This window comes from Pinus tabuliformis, chromosome 6 (genome assembly GCF_031772625.1).
Source record: "Pinus tabuliformis cultivar Carrire ecotype Pingquan chromosome 6, CPIR1, whole genome shotgun sequence".
NCBI classification, from domain to species: Eukaryota; Viridiplantae; Streptophyta; class Pinopsida; order Pinales; family Pinaceae; genus Pinus; species Pinus tabuliformis.
In genome coordinates this window covers 887,691,483-887,706,855 of record NC_142292.1, presented here as the reverse complement: position 1 = coordinate 887,706,855, position 15,373 = coordinate 887,691,483, and the positions used below count along the sequence as shown (strand labels likewise).

The 15,373-nt window shown below is 39.7% G+C and overlaps 1 protein-coding gene and 1 pseudogene across 1 annotated transcript in view; one reads left to right on the top strand and one right to left on the bottom strand.

Annotated features, from left to right (window-relative positions):
• The window catches only part of LOC149261757 (uncharacterized), a 35,969-nt gene extending 25,079 nt beyond the window's left edge, over positions 1-10,890 (top strand). Inside the window, exon 2 of the mRNA XM_089370872.1 lies at positions 10,746-10,890. Coding sequence (XP_089226998.1) covers positions 10,746-10,890 — 145 coding nt within the window. The remainder of the gene's footprint in view (positions 1-10,745) is intronic.
• A 3,426-nt stretch (positions 10,891-14,316) lies between these two features.
• On the bottom strand, positions 14,317-15,029 carry LOC149261756 (uncharacterized; annotated as a pseudogene).
• Positions 15,030-15,373: the final 344 nt, after the last annotated feature.

Genomic DNA, 15,373 nt, shown 5'->3' with positions numbered 1-15,373 from the left:
GATCTCATATGACCCCTAGCACCCTATTTAAAGGAGAAATCCCCAATAGCTAATTCGAGTGATCCACGTCAAAAAGATCTCGACTGTCGATGAGGATCAAGATATCTCTTAATCTCATCCGTCGAATTTTTAATGCATTAAAAATTGAAATTCTGCATTTATTTACTCAAAATATTATTATTTTTTAAGTTTTTATTTATTTTATTTTTTATTTTTTAAATTTTTATTTTTTTAATTATTTTTTAATTTTTTAATTTTTAATTTATTTTTAAATGGATCCTCGAACTTAGCCTTTGGAAAAATCACCTAGGACTTATAAGGGGATTAAAACATTTTCTAACCCTCAAGACACTTTACATCATGACTTTTACAACTTTACATCTCAAGGGGGAGAACCCATTTGACATAGACCCTCATAAACCACCCAGTTCTGCGACACAATTATAATCTAGCATATTAACACACTAGGATTCCTCTAATATTCTAATGACAAAATTCATTCCGGCTTTGGGGTTAGGCTGAAGGAAAACTCTGCCGATCATGGATCGGTGAGACGAAAAACCTTCCGGAATGTAGATTATCACTAGAAAATTAGGTCCACCTAGGCAATTTATATACATGACTCATATCTGGTAAGATTATTTACAATTCACACATGCAGACTGGGTTTACAACATAGTATGATCAAGTCGACGATGATTGTCAAATGGTACAGACATGTCTATCAAGCGCTATCCCTTTTGCGAAGAAAAGGGGGTGTACTGCTATGGGAAGTTGACACGTAGTGGTCAACAACACCCATTAAAAATAATTAATTATTTTAATAAAACTGTCTCCAGGTGGAATTTCCCAAAACGATTTATGGGTATTGTGGAATACATGTGTCCTAGCCTCCCTGCAAATTTTGAGGCTAAGAGCACACCCAATGCTACTAGAAATCAACACTCCCTCTTAGCGAGGAATGTGCTCTAGTAATGCAACCTGTTGAAGCATCACCCTTCTTTGTAACATCTCCCTCTGCGTTGCTGATGTTTGACATTGTTGCCCACCAACTATTGCGCAAATGATGCATCTGTACTGCTTCTGACACTGCCACTACCAACATTGCATCTGTACTTTAGCTCCCTCTCAAATTCTACCTCCGTGCTGTTGCTGGCACTGTCACTGCCAACACTCATCTGCATTGCAATCTTCTCCAACTGCTGCTGCTACTAAACTGGTGTTTAGCATGATGCATTTATTGCTGGAGTTCTGACTGCTGCTAATTTTTGCACTGACCCTTTGAAGCCTCTGCGCTGCTGATGACTCTACTTTGTGCCAACTGCACTGTTGCCAACTCTAGCTCTGCTCTGCTCAGTCTTTGGCACTCCTAGCTACTGTAACTTTCACTCTGATAGTCCTCTGCATCAACTGACCTGGTCCATCCTGCTACTTCTGATCTGGGCTCCCGTAACAAGGTATTGATCCGAGAGGTGGACTCCTCAAGGATCCTACCCATCTGCAGTTCTTTCAAACTACAGTTCTATATCACCCCACCTTTGGGCAATCATGGCAAACTCCTCCTCCTCGATCTGTGCGGATGCAGCCTTCGGATCATGCTTCTCGTCTTTGTCCTTCTTCTTAAGAGGACATTGTGTCATGTAGTGACCAAGTTCACCACACCAAAAGCACTTGATCTTCGAAACATCTTTCTTTTTCTTCCATTGCTCTTGTTGTCCCTTAGATGTGAGGGCTGCATTTTCATCCTCCTCCTTCGGTTTCGTCCCATTGCTGCTGCTATTGTCAAGTTTTCACTTGACTAAGTCTCTCCTCATCTCTTCCTACTGAAGAGCGGCCCACATCCCTTCCCAATCTGGCAATCTCTCCCTGCCTAGGATGCTTTGGACAAACACTTGCCATTCTTCTGAGACTAAGTTTAGGGCCACCCTTACCATCTCGGTAGGCTGAGGTGTTGACCCCACAGTTGCCAACGAGTCTCAGGTCTCCTGAAGCTTCGTAAGGAACGGATCAATGCGTTCCCCCTTCCGCATCTACGTGGATCTCATCTTCTGCTCCAAGTACATCTTCCACTGCTCGAAAGATCCTTCGTATAGCGTGGCCAAGGCTTCCCACATTTGCCGAGCAATATCCTTGCCGACAATGTGACACACTACATGATCCCTCACTCCATCGAGGATCATCCTTTTGGCCTTTGCCATCTCGGCCTTGTACTTCTTGAGCGGATCTGGATCTGCGGGTACAACTACCACACTGTCGACGTAAGTTTTGAGATCGTGCTCATCTAGAAGGCATGAGATCTTTGCCTTCCAGATCACATAGTTGGACGCTCCGTCCAATCAATCCTGATCTCGCAATTGATTTGCTGCGATCTCTGCCAACGATCTGTCGAACTCCCTCCTCTCTCCTCTACGCAGCATTGGGCTGGCCTACACACTCCTTGCTGGAGTTAGTAGATCTGCTCCTCTTTGCTGCTGCTCAGCAATAGAGAAATCAAATTCCCTGGCTAAGGATTCTCTAAGGAAGAAATTCCATCAACTTTGTCTCCCCTTCTTCCTTCTGACGATTTTCTGCCCCAAGAACTGCTGCAAAAAACTATGTCACACTAGAAAATTGCCTCTTCACTGAAGCTGCTGCGTTGCTCCCTCTGACACTGGCAAACTTCGTTCTGGAAGCCTTACCTCTCTATCGACTCACTCAGAGAGATACCTTCCTCGAAAATCTTTGCCCTCCTGGCCTGGATTGCGCAATCCCTCTGTGGATTTGATTTGATGCCTACGCAACACTTCAATCCTCCTCCTCCTCAGTGCTGGGTTCTTCTGGCTCTGCTCTCTTGCTTCACCTGCAGCTCTGATACCATGTGAAAATTCGAATACCCGAATCACCATTGCAACAACTGATTAAGTTCCTTCTATTTGTTAATTACTGAACAAATTATTTACTGTTTCCTTCAATAAACCCCGAAACTAATACACTGCAGTCTTCACCAACTAAATTATAAGCGGAAACAAGAAACTAAGCAAGAAAGAAATACACAACACATTACACCTTTTTTTTGGACAAAAGTCCTCGGAAATACCCAATGCGGGAAAATCGGTGCAACAACTAAGGGTTTTATTATTAAGCAGTAGTAATTATGAGTACAATTTGTTGGATGCCCAATTGGCTATCCGATATAGAGAGAAAATTGGCAAAACAAATAGTGAGATGATCTCACCCTATCACTGGAAGAAACGACTCTGTTCTCGCTGAAAATGAGCCTCTACGTCCCTTCTGCATCAGCCTCTGCGCAAAACTGTGTCAACTCTACATAGTCTTTGTGTCACCTCTGCTGGGACTGCGCTGCTCCTCCTTCTGATCCTCTGCTGGCTGGAAACTTCAGCTCTCAGCCTCCCGGTCTCACACCCCGACTCTTGGCTTCTGAAACTCGATTTCCTCAATAGGAATTCGATCTCCCTCTCAGCCTATGTGTTGCCACAACGTAGCTTTTCGTGGCCCAGCATTAGCCTCTCTGGACGTCGTTCTGCCCTCTTTGTCTTGTACTCTCCGACCCAAGAAAAACTTCCCTCCAGATACTATCCCTGCTCCTCACTGCAAAAGATCTCTTCGAACTCCTCTTCCGGCAACTACTGTGCTTCAGAAATTCGATCTTTTGATCTCCACTCGATGTATCTTCCAAATGCCCATCAAGCCTCCTCTTATAATCCTTCTGTTGAGAACCAACGGCCCAGATTAGATCCTAATCCATGACTCAGATCATTTTGGCTTGATCCTCGTCTTCTTCTAGAAGTTTCACTCACAATTTAGGCACACATTAAAAATAATTAATTATTTTAATAAAACTGTCTCCGGGTGGAATTTCCCAAAACGATTTCTGGGTATTGTGGAATACATGTGTCCTAACCTGCCTGCAAATTTTGAGGCTAAGAACACATCCGATGCGACCAAAAAGCAACACGTAGTAGTATGATTTCTTAGCTAACAATTTCTGCTAGGGAACCTTGTTTACCCTCTGTGTTTTTGACCATTTCTCGCCCTCGAAAGGCATGCTGGTGGCCTCAACAATAAACTCAGGGTCGATTGTGAACTGTATATCACCAACCTTAGCCCTATGACCATTAAAAGATGTTGTGAAAGCTTTAGTTATTGCCTAGTTGTGGCCTTGAAACAATTTGAAAAATTCAAACCAACCAGCGGTCTGAAACAATCGCACACAGTCCTCATAAGCCTCTAACATGTCAACTCCTTGGGTTTCATATCAAACCAGCCAAGACATGGTGGAACTATATCCAACATAAAAATTTCAGGGAAGCTGCACAATAATCACACCCTCAAAACCCCCACTTGTTACCAGGATAGACGAAGCTAGAAGAGATTATTGAGACAACAATAGGAATGGGTTTCAAAATGGGCCTAATTAACTCATGTAATGAATTGCACAGTACAATGGTAATAGGTCTTACGATCGGGATTCGAGACTGTTGAAACATGACAAGTGTATAAACGATCAAAGCATAATAATGACACTCGACATCATTTTGTAAACCAGCTTGTACTCCTCGTGATTAAGTTCACATTCCAGAGAGTTCGACAAATGAACATAGAGTTTATACCAAAGTTTCCCACTTCGCTCATTCAGATAATAATCATCGTCGATAGATGTCTAATTTGAAACTCAAACAATAATCATAACACTACTGACATAGATTCAAAATGAATAGCATAAGGTTTAAATTGTTACGTAAACTTGACTCGGGATAGAGTCAAAAGTTGAACAGGTTAAACAGTGATGGTTTTGGGGCACATGGTATTGTGCACCCATGGTATTCTGCCCGTGGTATTATTTGTAATGGAGCCTATAAAACGCTGGAAGGACTTCATTGTAATGCATGGGCCTGGAGGTGAGCGGTGAAGGCTCACTTGGCTGGATTGGCCAGGGCTTTGGCCAAGGATAATGAAATTTCATTATGATTGGGTTTTTCCCAGGATATTGGGTTTTCCCGAATAAACATGTGTGTTTATGTGTTTATGGTTGTTGCTGGTTATTTTTATATTTGTTTCTCTCAGTAATTCTTTGTAATTAATTTGTGTTCTTCGATAAATTTCTTAACAATTGGTATCGGAGCCATGGTTGAGGGTTTGGGCTTCAAATGTATGCATCTGCAGTGAAGGATTTATTTTGGCCCAATGGATAGAAAAATCTACGTAGTGAAAATATTCGATGTGTGATAGTATGATGAGAATATGTTGCAGAATGAAGCCCAAAATATGCCCAAATCAATGGAGAAGATGTTAGATCAAAACTTAGTGAAATTTATTGGAAAAATCTTCGTGAGAAGAGAACGGATCTGTTATGTAGGGTTTGATTCTCAACATATTTCTGTGTAAAAAAAAAGCAGAAAAGACGGATCTAGTCATATCTGACGTGGATCTATGAATTTGGCAATGACCAGAGCATAAACGGTTTGATCTTTCCTCAAGTCGATGGTTCAGGAAAGACGTGTATGGTTACAAGAGGAAAGATACTGTAAGTAAAATCATTACTACACTGAAGGAAGAGCCATAACCAAAGCTATGGGAACCAACTTGCAAGTGTGTCCGTTGAACAGAGTTCATTCCGAGAGTTCGTTGTGTTACCTTCTTTTCATCGATCGCTTCAATTTTCTGGTCGATTGCGCAGAGCGATGTTGATATGGACATGAATGAGAAGGGTTGAATTTGGTGGAGTGATGGTCCAGACTCCAAAGAATGTTGTTGAATTGTCCCCACGAAATGAAGACGTAGACAATAGTAGTTCAGATGTTGAATATAGTGGGAAGCTTCTTCGGCAGAGAGAGCGTTTACTCGAAAGCCTTCGGCTTTCTGTTTCCCAACAGAAGTTATCCCATGGACGCTTCCAATTGCGTTCAGATTGATACCACTCGTTGGGTACTGGACATGTCCGTCTTTGTAGGTCAAGAATACCGCCAAGTGAAAGAGATCTGCGTATTCTTCATCAGCGAAGTGGTTTTTTTTTTTCTAGGAAAGGCGTTGGCAGTTTAAGCGCAGTATACTATTCCGGACCATGTACACGTGTCACCTGAATGCAAGCAGCTACTTGGTCGCATTAAATGAGAGAGGATAGGTTAAAAGAGAAAAAAAATAAAAAAAATTAATGAAGTCAAAATTATTGCATGTAAATGGGCATACTACTGAAAGACCTGGTAAGGCATGTGTACCCCTGGGTAATCACCGGTAAAGTCTGGGTTAGACCTAGGTGATAGGGGGATGTCGGGTTAACAATACCCCAGGTAAAAACTCTGAGGGGGTAAGAGCTAGAGTGAGCGGGATTGTCTCACTTAGCAGGTTTGGCTGGAGTTAGTCAAGGAACCCCAAGTCAAGTTTAAGGGGGGAATTGTTAGGTAAACTTGACTCGGGATAGAGTCAAAAGTTGAGCAGGTTAAACAGTGATGGTTTTGGGGCACATGGTATTGTGCACCCATGGTATTCTGCCCGTGGTATTATATGTAATGGAGCCTATAAAAGGCTGGAAGGACTTCATTGTAATGCATGGGCTTGGAGGTGAGCGGTGAAGGCTCACTTGGCCGGATTGGCCAGGGCTTTGGCCAAGGATAATGAAATTTCATTATGATTGGGTTTTTCCCAGGATATTGGGTTTTCCCGGATAAACATGTGTGTTTATGTGTTTATGGTTGTTGCTGGTTATTTTTATATTTGTTTCTCTCAGTAATTCTTCGTAATTAATTTGTGTTCTTCGATAAATTTCTTAACATAAATAAAAAGGGGTCGGAGAAGTGTAAAAACTGTGTAAATGATCATATGATAAATAAAGTCGAAAGAAAATCACAAAGGAAACTGCAAATAATGAATTAGCTTTAGAATTTTAAAAGTTCTGTAATAATCTTGCATAAACTCATTTGCATCCAGAAACACAACCCTTAAAGTGTGACTTTCGAAGCAAAATAAAAATCATGACAAGACTTCTCAAGTGACCAAAAAGCATTATAAAACTCAAAAGTTAGAGCATCGAATTTGCAATCATAAATACTACAGAGGGGTCCCATATTATTAGCAATGAATGAGATGGGAGAGGTTGGCCTACCAACATTGGCGACTGACTAGGCAAACCAGTTACCTCTGGTTTAAAAATTCGAAACCTATAGAAATCAAGGAATCTTGATAAGAAGTTACATTATGTTAACACTCAATTAACCCAAAAAGTTTCATTTCTGATTTGTATGAACAACAATTAGAAATTCGCAATATGTTAAAATCATTTCCACCATAATTCAAAACCAGACAAAATAAGAACCAATAAGTAAATTTTATTGAGAATGAGCTCAGGGAAAATCAAAGATGACCAAGAAAATCATAGTGTTAAATTAACTTTAATACCACATGCATGGCTGCTGTTGCCAACAGGCGTCCATAGCCTCGACAGGGATGCCTTTTAACCCAATGAAATGCCTGAGTCCCATCTATTAGATATAGATTCACAATCGTTTAAAATCATCTATTTTAGTTTAGAAATTAATTGAAGGTCCTGTCCTGGCTTGGTAACCAACGAACAACAGTGCCATTCACAAGCATTAACAAAAGACGAGCAAGCTGGTTCATGATGAGACCCCTTGTCTTTCAGTTGTACAACTGAAAGCCACTACCCTGGCTTGGTGACCAGATAATGGTAATGTCGCTTTCGTTAATACCCATGATCATGGTAGGTCGGCTCGTAATGAGACCTCCTATCCCTCAATTAATCCTTTTATGTGTAAAAATAAACTCTAACTACATGATTAACCTCTAATAGGTTACTTAATAGGTGAGGAGACAAATCTGCTCCTTAAGAGCAAGGGATGGTGTGAAAAGTTTTTAATGGCTAATTATTACTGGCGAATCTTGCTACCCAAAAGTCTCATCCAAAGAAAATATCATGTCATAGCTTTTAAGTAATGGCGGCAAGATTATGAGAAGCAATAAGAATGATCAAATGATAAGTTTACAAAACCAAAAATTTAACTTATAGGGAGGGTTGGGCTTCAACATAAGGAAAACATCTTTATAGGAAACATTCCTTAGAAATAAGATTTCGTTTATAGATAACAGAGGATAAATGGTCTACTCAATGGTCGTGCCAAAGAAAATAAGAAAATGTCAAGATGGGAAGGTCTACCCAAACCATATGTCATTATGAAGACCAAACCTAGTTACATATTGTAACAGTGCTTTGGATAATAGTATGGCATTCCTAGGAATAAGGTCAGATCACAATTTAGAGGGAATTTTTGTGCATGGGAGCGGATATCAGTGGTGTTGGAAGATAATGGGGTGCTAGAGTTTGTGATGCAGCAAATAGTGCCACCTATAAATGCCCAACAGTTGGCCAACATAACAAGAATGACACCATTGCAAGGAGGATCATTCTTGAGGGGATCAAATACCATATTATTCCTCATCTCCATGAGAAGAAGACAACATATGAGATGTTTAAAGCCATCTTAGATTTGTATCAAGGTTCCAGTGATGCCAGGGAGCTTGCTCTCAAGGAGAAGCTAAGAAGTATCTAGACGAGCAAAGGAGAGCCCATTATCACATATCTTTCAAAATTCACTCAAGTACGGGATGAGATAGGTGGTGTGGGCGAGACAGTAGCAGAAAAAGACCTTATGAGTCTTACGCTTATGGGACTCCTTAAGTCTTCGTATAGTTTCCAGGATGCAGTAAATGACAGAGAATATTCCCAGTTGGGAAAGGTTATGGAGTGACTGCATTCAAGAAGAAATCTAAAGAGGAACGAGAGTTGGGCCCCCATCAAACCAAGGAGAGAAGCAGAGAAATCTACCAATGGGAAGACAAAATAAAAATAGAATCGAAATCATGAAAAATAGGTCAAAAACAAAGAGTCATACACCATTGTAGTAATCACAACGCAAGCCAAAAATGAATAAAAAGGATGATGGTATAGGGATAACATGAATCTTAAAAGGTTGCATGTTTAGTCCCTTGGTGTTTTATCCCTTTTACTTGGCTTTAAAGGTTCAGCATTGTGTAAGATGTTTAATGATTCGACGATTTATTTCATATCGATACCATCAAAAGCAAAACAAACCTAAAGCAAATGTGCAGTTGTGATATTTATTTCAAAGCAAAGGAGAACCAAAACATAAACTTCTCATGAGAGAAAATTTTGTAAATGATTAATTTGCCTAGAACACCCTTGTCTAGTGATTTTATACTATTCATAATAAACAAGAATAAAAGCGAAAGAATCACAATCAAGCACATTTCCTTGACGATGTTATGATGGTGGTTCATCCTTAGCATCGTCACTAGCAAGCTCCCACAACTGCATTGCTTAGACCAGAAAGAGAAAAAGTCAAAACACAGCTAATCTACTCCTAAACTACTCTCAACTAATCGATGGTTACAATATCAAGTGTAATGATATATCCAGTGTAACCATTGAAGCAACTCCAATCTTGCAATGACAAAGAGATCTCCAATTAGTAAAAAGAATTGGAGCATAATGAAAGTGAAAATTAACAAATCATACTTACCAAGAAGGTGTTCATTGAAAAGTAAGGCAAGAATGACCTTACCATCTTTCGGGAACTTCGCTTGATAGAACTGCTCCAGCCAATCTGCAATCTTGTCATGATACAAACCAAAAGAGGAACAACATGGAAGAATGTAAATAAAGTCAGAGGATTTATCAAGATTGTGGGGATCTGACATAACCATCGGCCCTGGTCGAAGTGCCCCATTTTCTCGACAATTCTTCACAAAGTTAGAAATTTATTCGCATACCAAATCAGTAGTATTTACAAGAAAATAAGAACCCAGAAAAGGAGGAAAAGGGTTTGACAAAATTTGATCGTGACAAATACTAACATAAACATCTTTGCACGTTAAATGAGAAACCTGAGGCAAAATACAACCATCGGGAGGAGACAAGATTGAGGCATTTGGGAGAGAGATGTCGCATATATCATCCTCATACGTGTCGTAAGAAACTTCTCCCTCTTGCATATCCTGAAAAAATTCAGTTTCATGTGCATCTATAAAAGGATAGGCAAGCAACTCAACAATGGGTGGATTATATTCAACCTTAGTTTCATGCATAGGCTCTTGGAGTTGGTTATGATCTTCTGCAAATGTTTCTACTTTATTTAAATCAAAATCAGTGCAAACAAATACTGGAGCAGGAAGATTAATCAAGTCATTATCATGTGTAGGAAGATTAGAAAATAGATCAGGGTACAACCGATATAAAAGTACAAAGATAATTACGAAGACCGAACCTAGTTACACTTTTCAACACTTATAATTCTGGCTGCTTCTGGATTTTTATTTGAAAGTTTATATGTTTCTTTGCTGGGTGACATTCGAAACAAACAAAAATGTAAAATGTGCAAGCACAGAATTATTATAATGACAGTTAACCATATGCTTACGTTAGTTGTCAGAGTCTTGGTTGTGGAATGACCTCTTTGAACTTGGTGCAAGTGCTCTTTACCACATTTTCTGACCTTGGTAGTGAAGTTTTCTTTGCTCCAGAGCTCTGGATTTCCATATTTTAATCACCTCAGAAGGTAAAGATTAAGGCAGTTTATGTCTCTAAATTCAAGTGGCTATTGGCTTTTTAATTCATATTTTCAACATTGTTTTTCCTTCCAGCTTGTCAGCTATCTTTGCAGCAAAAAGGAAAATGATTGCTCACTGTTTCTTTCTTGTTATTTTCCTGATTTAAGGCCCCCAGATGATGGGTTTTGGAGGAAAACTAATCAACAGCGGACAGCTGAGCAAGAGCAGAAGGCGGCATTGCTTCACATTGATCCACTGGTAAAATTTAAGAGACCGGGACCACTTTTTCTTGTAATAGTACCATGTTTGTAAAATATATTTACACACTAACTACAAAAAAATACTAGCATTATGTGAAAAGTAAAAAGCTATTAATTTCTAATGATTTTGAAAAGTATTGACTTTGTAATAGTCATAAAGTTGCTGAGTTTCCAAGTGTCAATAACTTTTCACTTTCTATCGGGCCTGTGATTATTTTTCTGTCTTCTTTCCCCTAGATAAGAGAAGATATTCTGTTCTTACACTTTTCTTAGACATGGTATTAGTTCTCTTGTTTCACACACTGCTGTTCTCTTTAATCATGTAGCTTGGTTAATTCCCTCTGCTTGGTCTCATCATCTGTGTAATATCCATAGGGAATTTTTGCCATTAGGGTTATCAAGAGTAAAAGGATATATTGTACTAATAACACAGTATCCGTTACAACTTTTGACAATGACAATTAAGATGCAACAATGAACAGATAAGTAACATCAACAGAGTACATCAGTTTATAACCCTCACAGGTTTACTCCCTAATGCAGTTATAGCACTGGACAATTAAGAACAGTCGTATGCCAGATATTGCATTTCATACCATCCACAATTCATGAACATGAAAGCAGGCCTCCATACATATTCGGTTTAATCCACAATCATTCAAGATTCACACTACAATCGAGGTACACACAATTGCTAAGTTACTAGTAATTCTACTAGCCTACTAATCTTGTCCTGATCTTATAATCAGCCTCAGAAATTAGTCAACTTGCTGCCTCCTAGCTGTCATTTGTCACTGACCGATTGCTGCCAGAGACTTGACCTGTTGCCCAGATCAGGCCCTAATCCACAGGTCTCCTTGGAAGATATGAGCCACTCCAGCTACTTTTAGACAGTCCTTCACTGCCTTACAGTGCTACACGAAACTTGCTGCTACAGGGTAGGTCTTGAGCAGAAGTAGAACTAGTTTAAACCTTCATGACCTTGACCTCAAGTTGCCACAGAAAGACCGCTGCTTTAGTTTACTGCTTGGAAGAGCCACAGCGAGTTTGGAGGAGATCCGCTGTCTCTTGAGAATCGAGATTGACCTGCGGGCCAAAAGGGGCCTCAGGAACTGATCTGCTGTCTCCTGAGATTGACCGCAGCCCTAAAGGGGCCTCAGGAACGTTCTGTACTGCTTGACAGCCACATGAAACCTCATGCAAATACGAATAAACCCTAAAGAGGGTCCTCATTGCTCCAGATTGCCTTAAAATTTTTCTCTCCACAAGCTCAAGTCGGCCAGCCTACATGCCACACTTTTTCAGGCTCATGAGATGACTATATATATGCTACTCGACCTCCTCCTCAAGGCACCAATTTGGATCACACAATAATAATATCTTCTGTTCAGCTAGGTGAAGGAGTCACAAGAAGGCTGAAGTTGACCATGACAGTCCACCACTTGATAGAACTTTTGTTCTCTATCTGTTTTACCTTGCACATGTGCAAGGAGGCCGAACTTCTTCTGGGCATTTCATTGGACATAGACTGAATTTTTTGTGGAAGAGAAGTAGGCTGAAATTCGGCCCAATTGACCAAATTCTCTGAGCAACAGTTTGACTTGGCTTGTGGATAGTTTGTCTAGGTTTGACCTAGGTTTTATTTCTGGTCTGTTTGACTTTATTTTGCAGTTATATCGGTTATTTTGCTTCGGGGCTAGACCATCACTTGGAGGCTGCTTATCGGTGGTGGTCTTCTGGGCTGCGAGAGCGTACTGATACATGTTTACTACATGCCCAGTGCTTGGAGCTTCATCAGGTGTAGCAACTTCTTCTTCATTGTTAGGCTCAGCTTGCTCATCAACCATGATTGTGCTGGACAACTGCATAGCCAGACTACTCATTCCATGGTTCCATTCTGGGCACGTTCTTTCCGAATGGGGTTCGTGGTGAAATGTTAGTATGAATCTGTAGCGATTTTCTCAAGGTTTAGAACCAGGTTAGAGCTCTGCGCAGATTTGGCCGGCTGGCTGCTATTGCTGCTACTAGAAGCTACATTCTTCTTTTGCGGGTACCTGGGGGGCCTGCTGCTCATGGTAGTCTCGCTTGTCCTTTATTTAAGTTCGGCCACTTTGGTAGTCAGGGACTTGACGAGACGAGTAAGGTTCTCAATATCACTTGCTTCCTTTTCCTTAGCCTTGCTTATAGAGCTTTGGGACCTGTTGTCCCACAAAGTGTCTAGGCACTGCAAAAACATTCAGAGTAAGGGCTGTCATTCTAATCCTTACTCACTCTGTTAAGACTCACTCCTAGACAAGTCAAGGGGGGTAGTCTCTAAGGTGAATGGATGAGGATAGCCTATAAAACACAGGCTCTAGGAGACTTAAAGATGGACAACTTGATGAATGTAGACGACTCCTGGTTAACTGAGATAAATAGATTAAAATAAGACACGACCACAAGATGAAAATAATTATAGACTAGTTCCATTATATTCAATTAACTATGGACTAAATAAAAAACAAGTTATCCAGAGAAATTTATAAATATGATGAATTGCGACGATCATGAACGATTAAATGCGAATGTTTAAAACTTTATCATGCAAGAGATTCCAGATTTAAAATAATTTTCATTAAGAACTCAGGTCTAGAATTAATTATCTTTCTTCTATAGTCAATAATTGTAAAGATTAATCGCACTTGACAATAGAGAAATCACTACCACAGAATTTAAAATATTAGACTTAACACAAAAGACACCAAGGAACTTTAGATTAGAATTTTAATTATCCCATAGGTAAATTTCTAATGTGCTAAGCTAATGAAGCAAATTTAATGTGCCAATTAAATTTTTTATTGTGACCAAAGATAAAAAATCTAAAGACCTTAATCATTTTTTTTTATTTATCTATGGGTTGTAGGCCACATTAAAATTTTTTAAATGTGAGAGCTCTGCTTTTGATTTATTTCATTAGAAATCAAAGTCACCATTTTTTTAGATTTTTAAAATTTAAAATTTTTAGAATTTTTTATGCTTTAAAAAAAATTTAAATGTTTTAAGCAAAATCAAAATAAAATAAATTAAAAGAAATGAAAAAAAAAAATATAAGATAAAAAAAAATGTGCAAAACAAAACAATTAAAATAAAACAAATGAAAAGTCAATTAAAACAAAAACAAAGTCGAATAATAGTGAAGTCTAACCCTAATACATACCATGTTGAAACCTAATCCTCTGCGATTGGGTGAATGTGGAATGTGAACAGTCATCAAGAAGATGAACTGATCAGTCACATTCATGTATATAACAATAGCTACCTAATGAAATATATGAATCAGTTTTTTGCCTAGTCTGGAGTTACTCCTGGTCTGACATGGTATCAGAGCCAGTCCTAAGAATAGTCGTAACTCCTCTCATTGATTCTCTGTGCATGAATACCTGAGCGCTGCCTCTGTCTTGCGTTTCATTGATTCTCTGACCATGAATACCTGCGCGTTTCATTGATTCTCTGACCATGAATACCTGCGCATCTCATCGGTTATGAGCCCTTTTCGCTGCCTCTCCACCGCTGACAAAGGCTCAAGATTCCATCGTGGTTTCGCTGCCTCATCAGTGTATGAAAGCTCTGGGTTCATGTCACGATTTGTTTTAACCACTCGCGTATAGATCAGTTGACCAGTCTCAAACTTTGGTATGTTCTTCCTTGTTCCACCTTCAAATGCAAGAACGGGTAGAAAAGCCCATGTTGGACCTTTTATGTCCACTAGAAAGTTATCAGACTTGCTATCAACAACAATGCCAATAATTTTGTCTTCCACGGCAGGTGTATACCTTTTTTTGTGAGCCTTCAACCCAATATTTGTTTGGCTTTGTATACCTGAGCCTACCAACCTTTGTTACAGTAACATTGTCACAGTCCTGACGAAGACCGCCGCCCAGTCTGAGAGTCTGATTATCGAGTCGCGTTAGGTCTAGCACTGTGTCTCCAGGAGCCAGAGTTTTGTCTACGAAGGGCGAAGAAGCGCCGGCAACTGAGGGCTTTGTTGTCCTCTCCGCCTCCACCTCCATGGATGCTGCTTCCTCTTTCGCCATTGCCGCTTACTACCTTCTCTTCTACGTCCAGTGTTCGAACATGTGAAAGACGGAATCGAACAGGGAACTGTGGAGGAAATGGTAATGACAGTATTTCCCTCCAATCGCAAATATTGCAACGGCTACAACAATTTCACAAATTGACCGACGGTGGAGCAGAGTACACTGTCTCTGCGCTTGGAAGAGACTCAATCTGCTGAAACAGTGAAGACTAAGAGTTTAAAACGTTTGAGTATTGTACAGTATCATTCAAAACGTTTGAGTATTGTGCAGTATCATTCAAAATTTTTAAAGCGTTTATATATTGCGCTGCTTTCAAAATAGTATTGGATGATATATTAAAGTGATATATTAATACATTGAAATGATATAGTCATATACTGCGCTGCTTTCAAAATAGTATATTGAAGTGATATATTGATACATTGAAGTGATACAGTGATATATTGCGCTGCTTTCAAA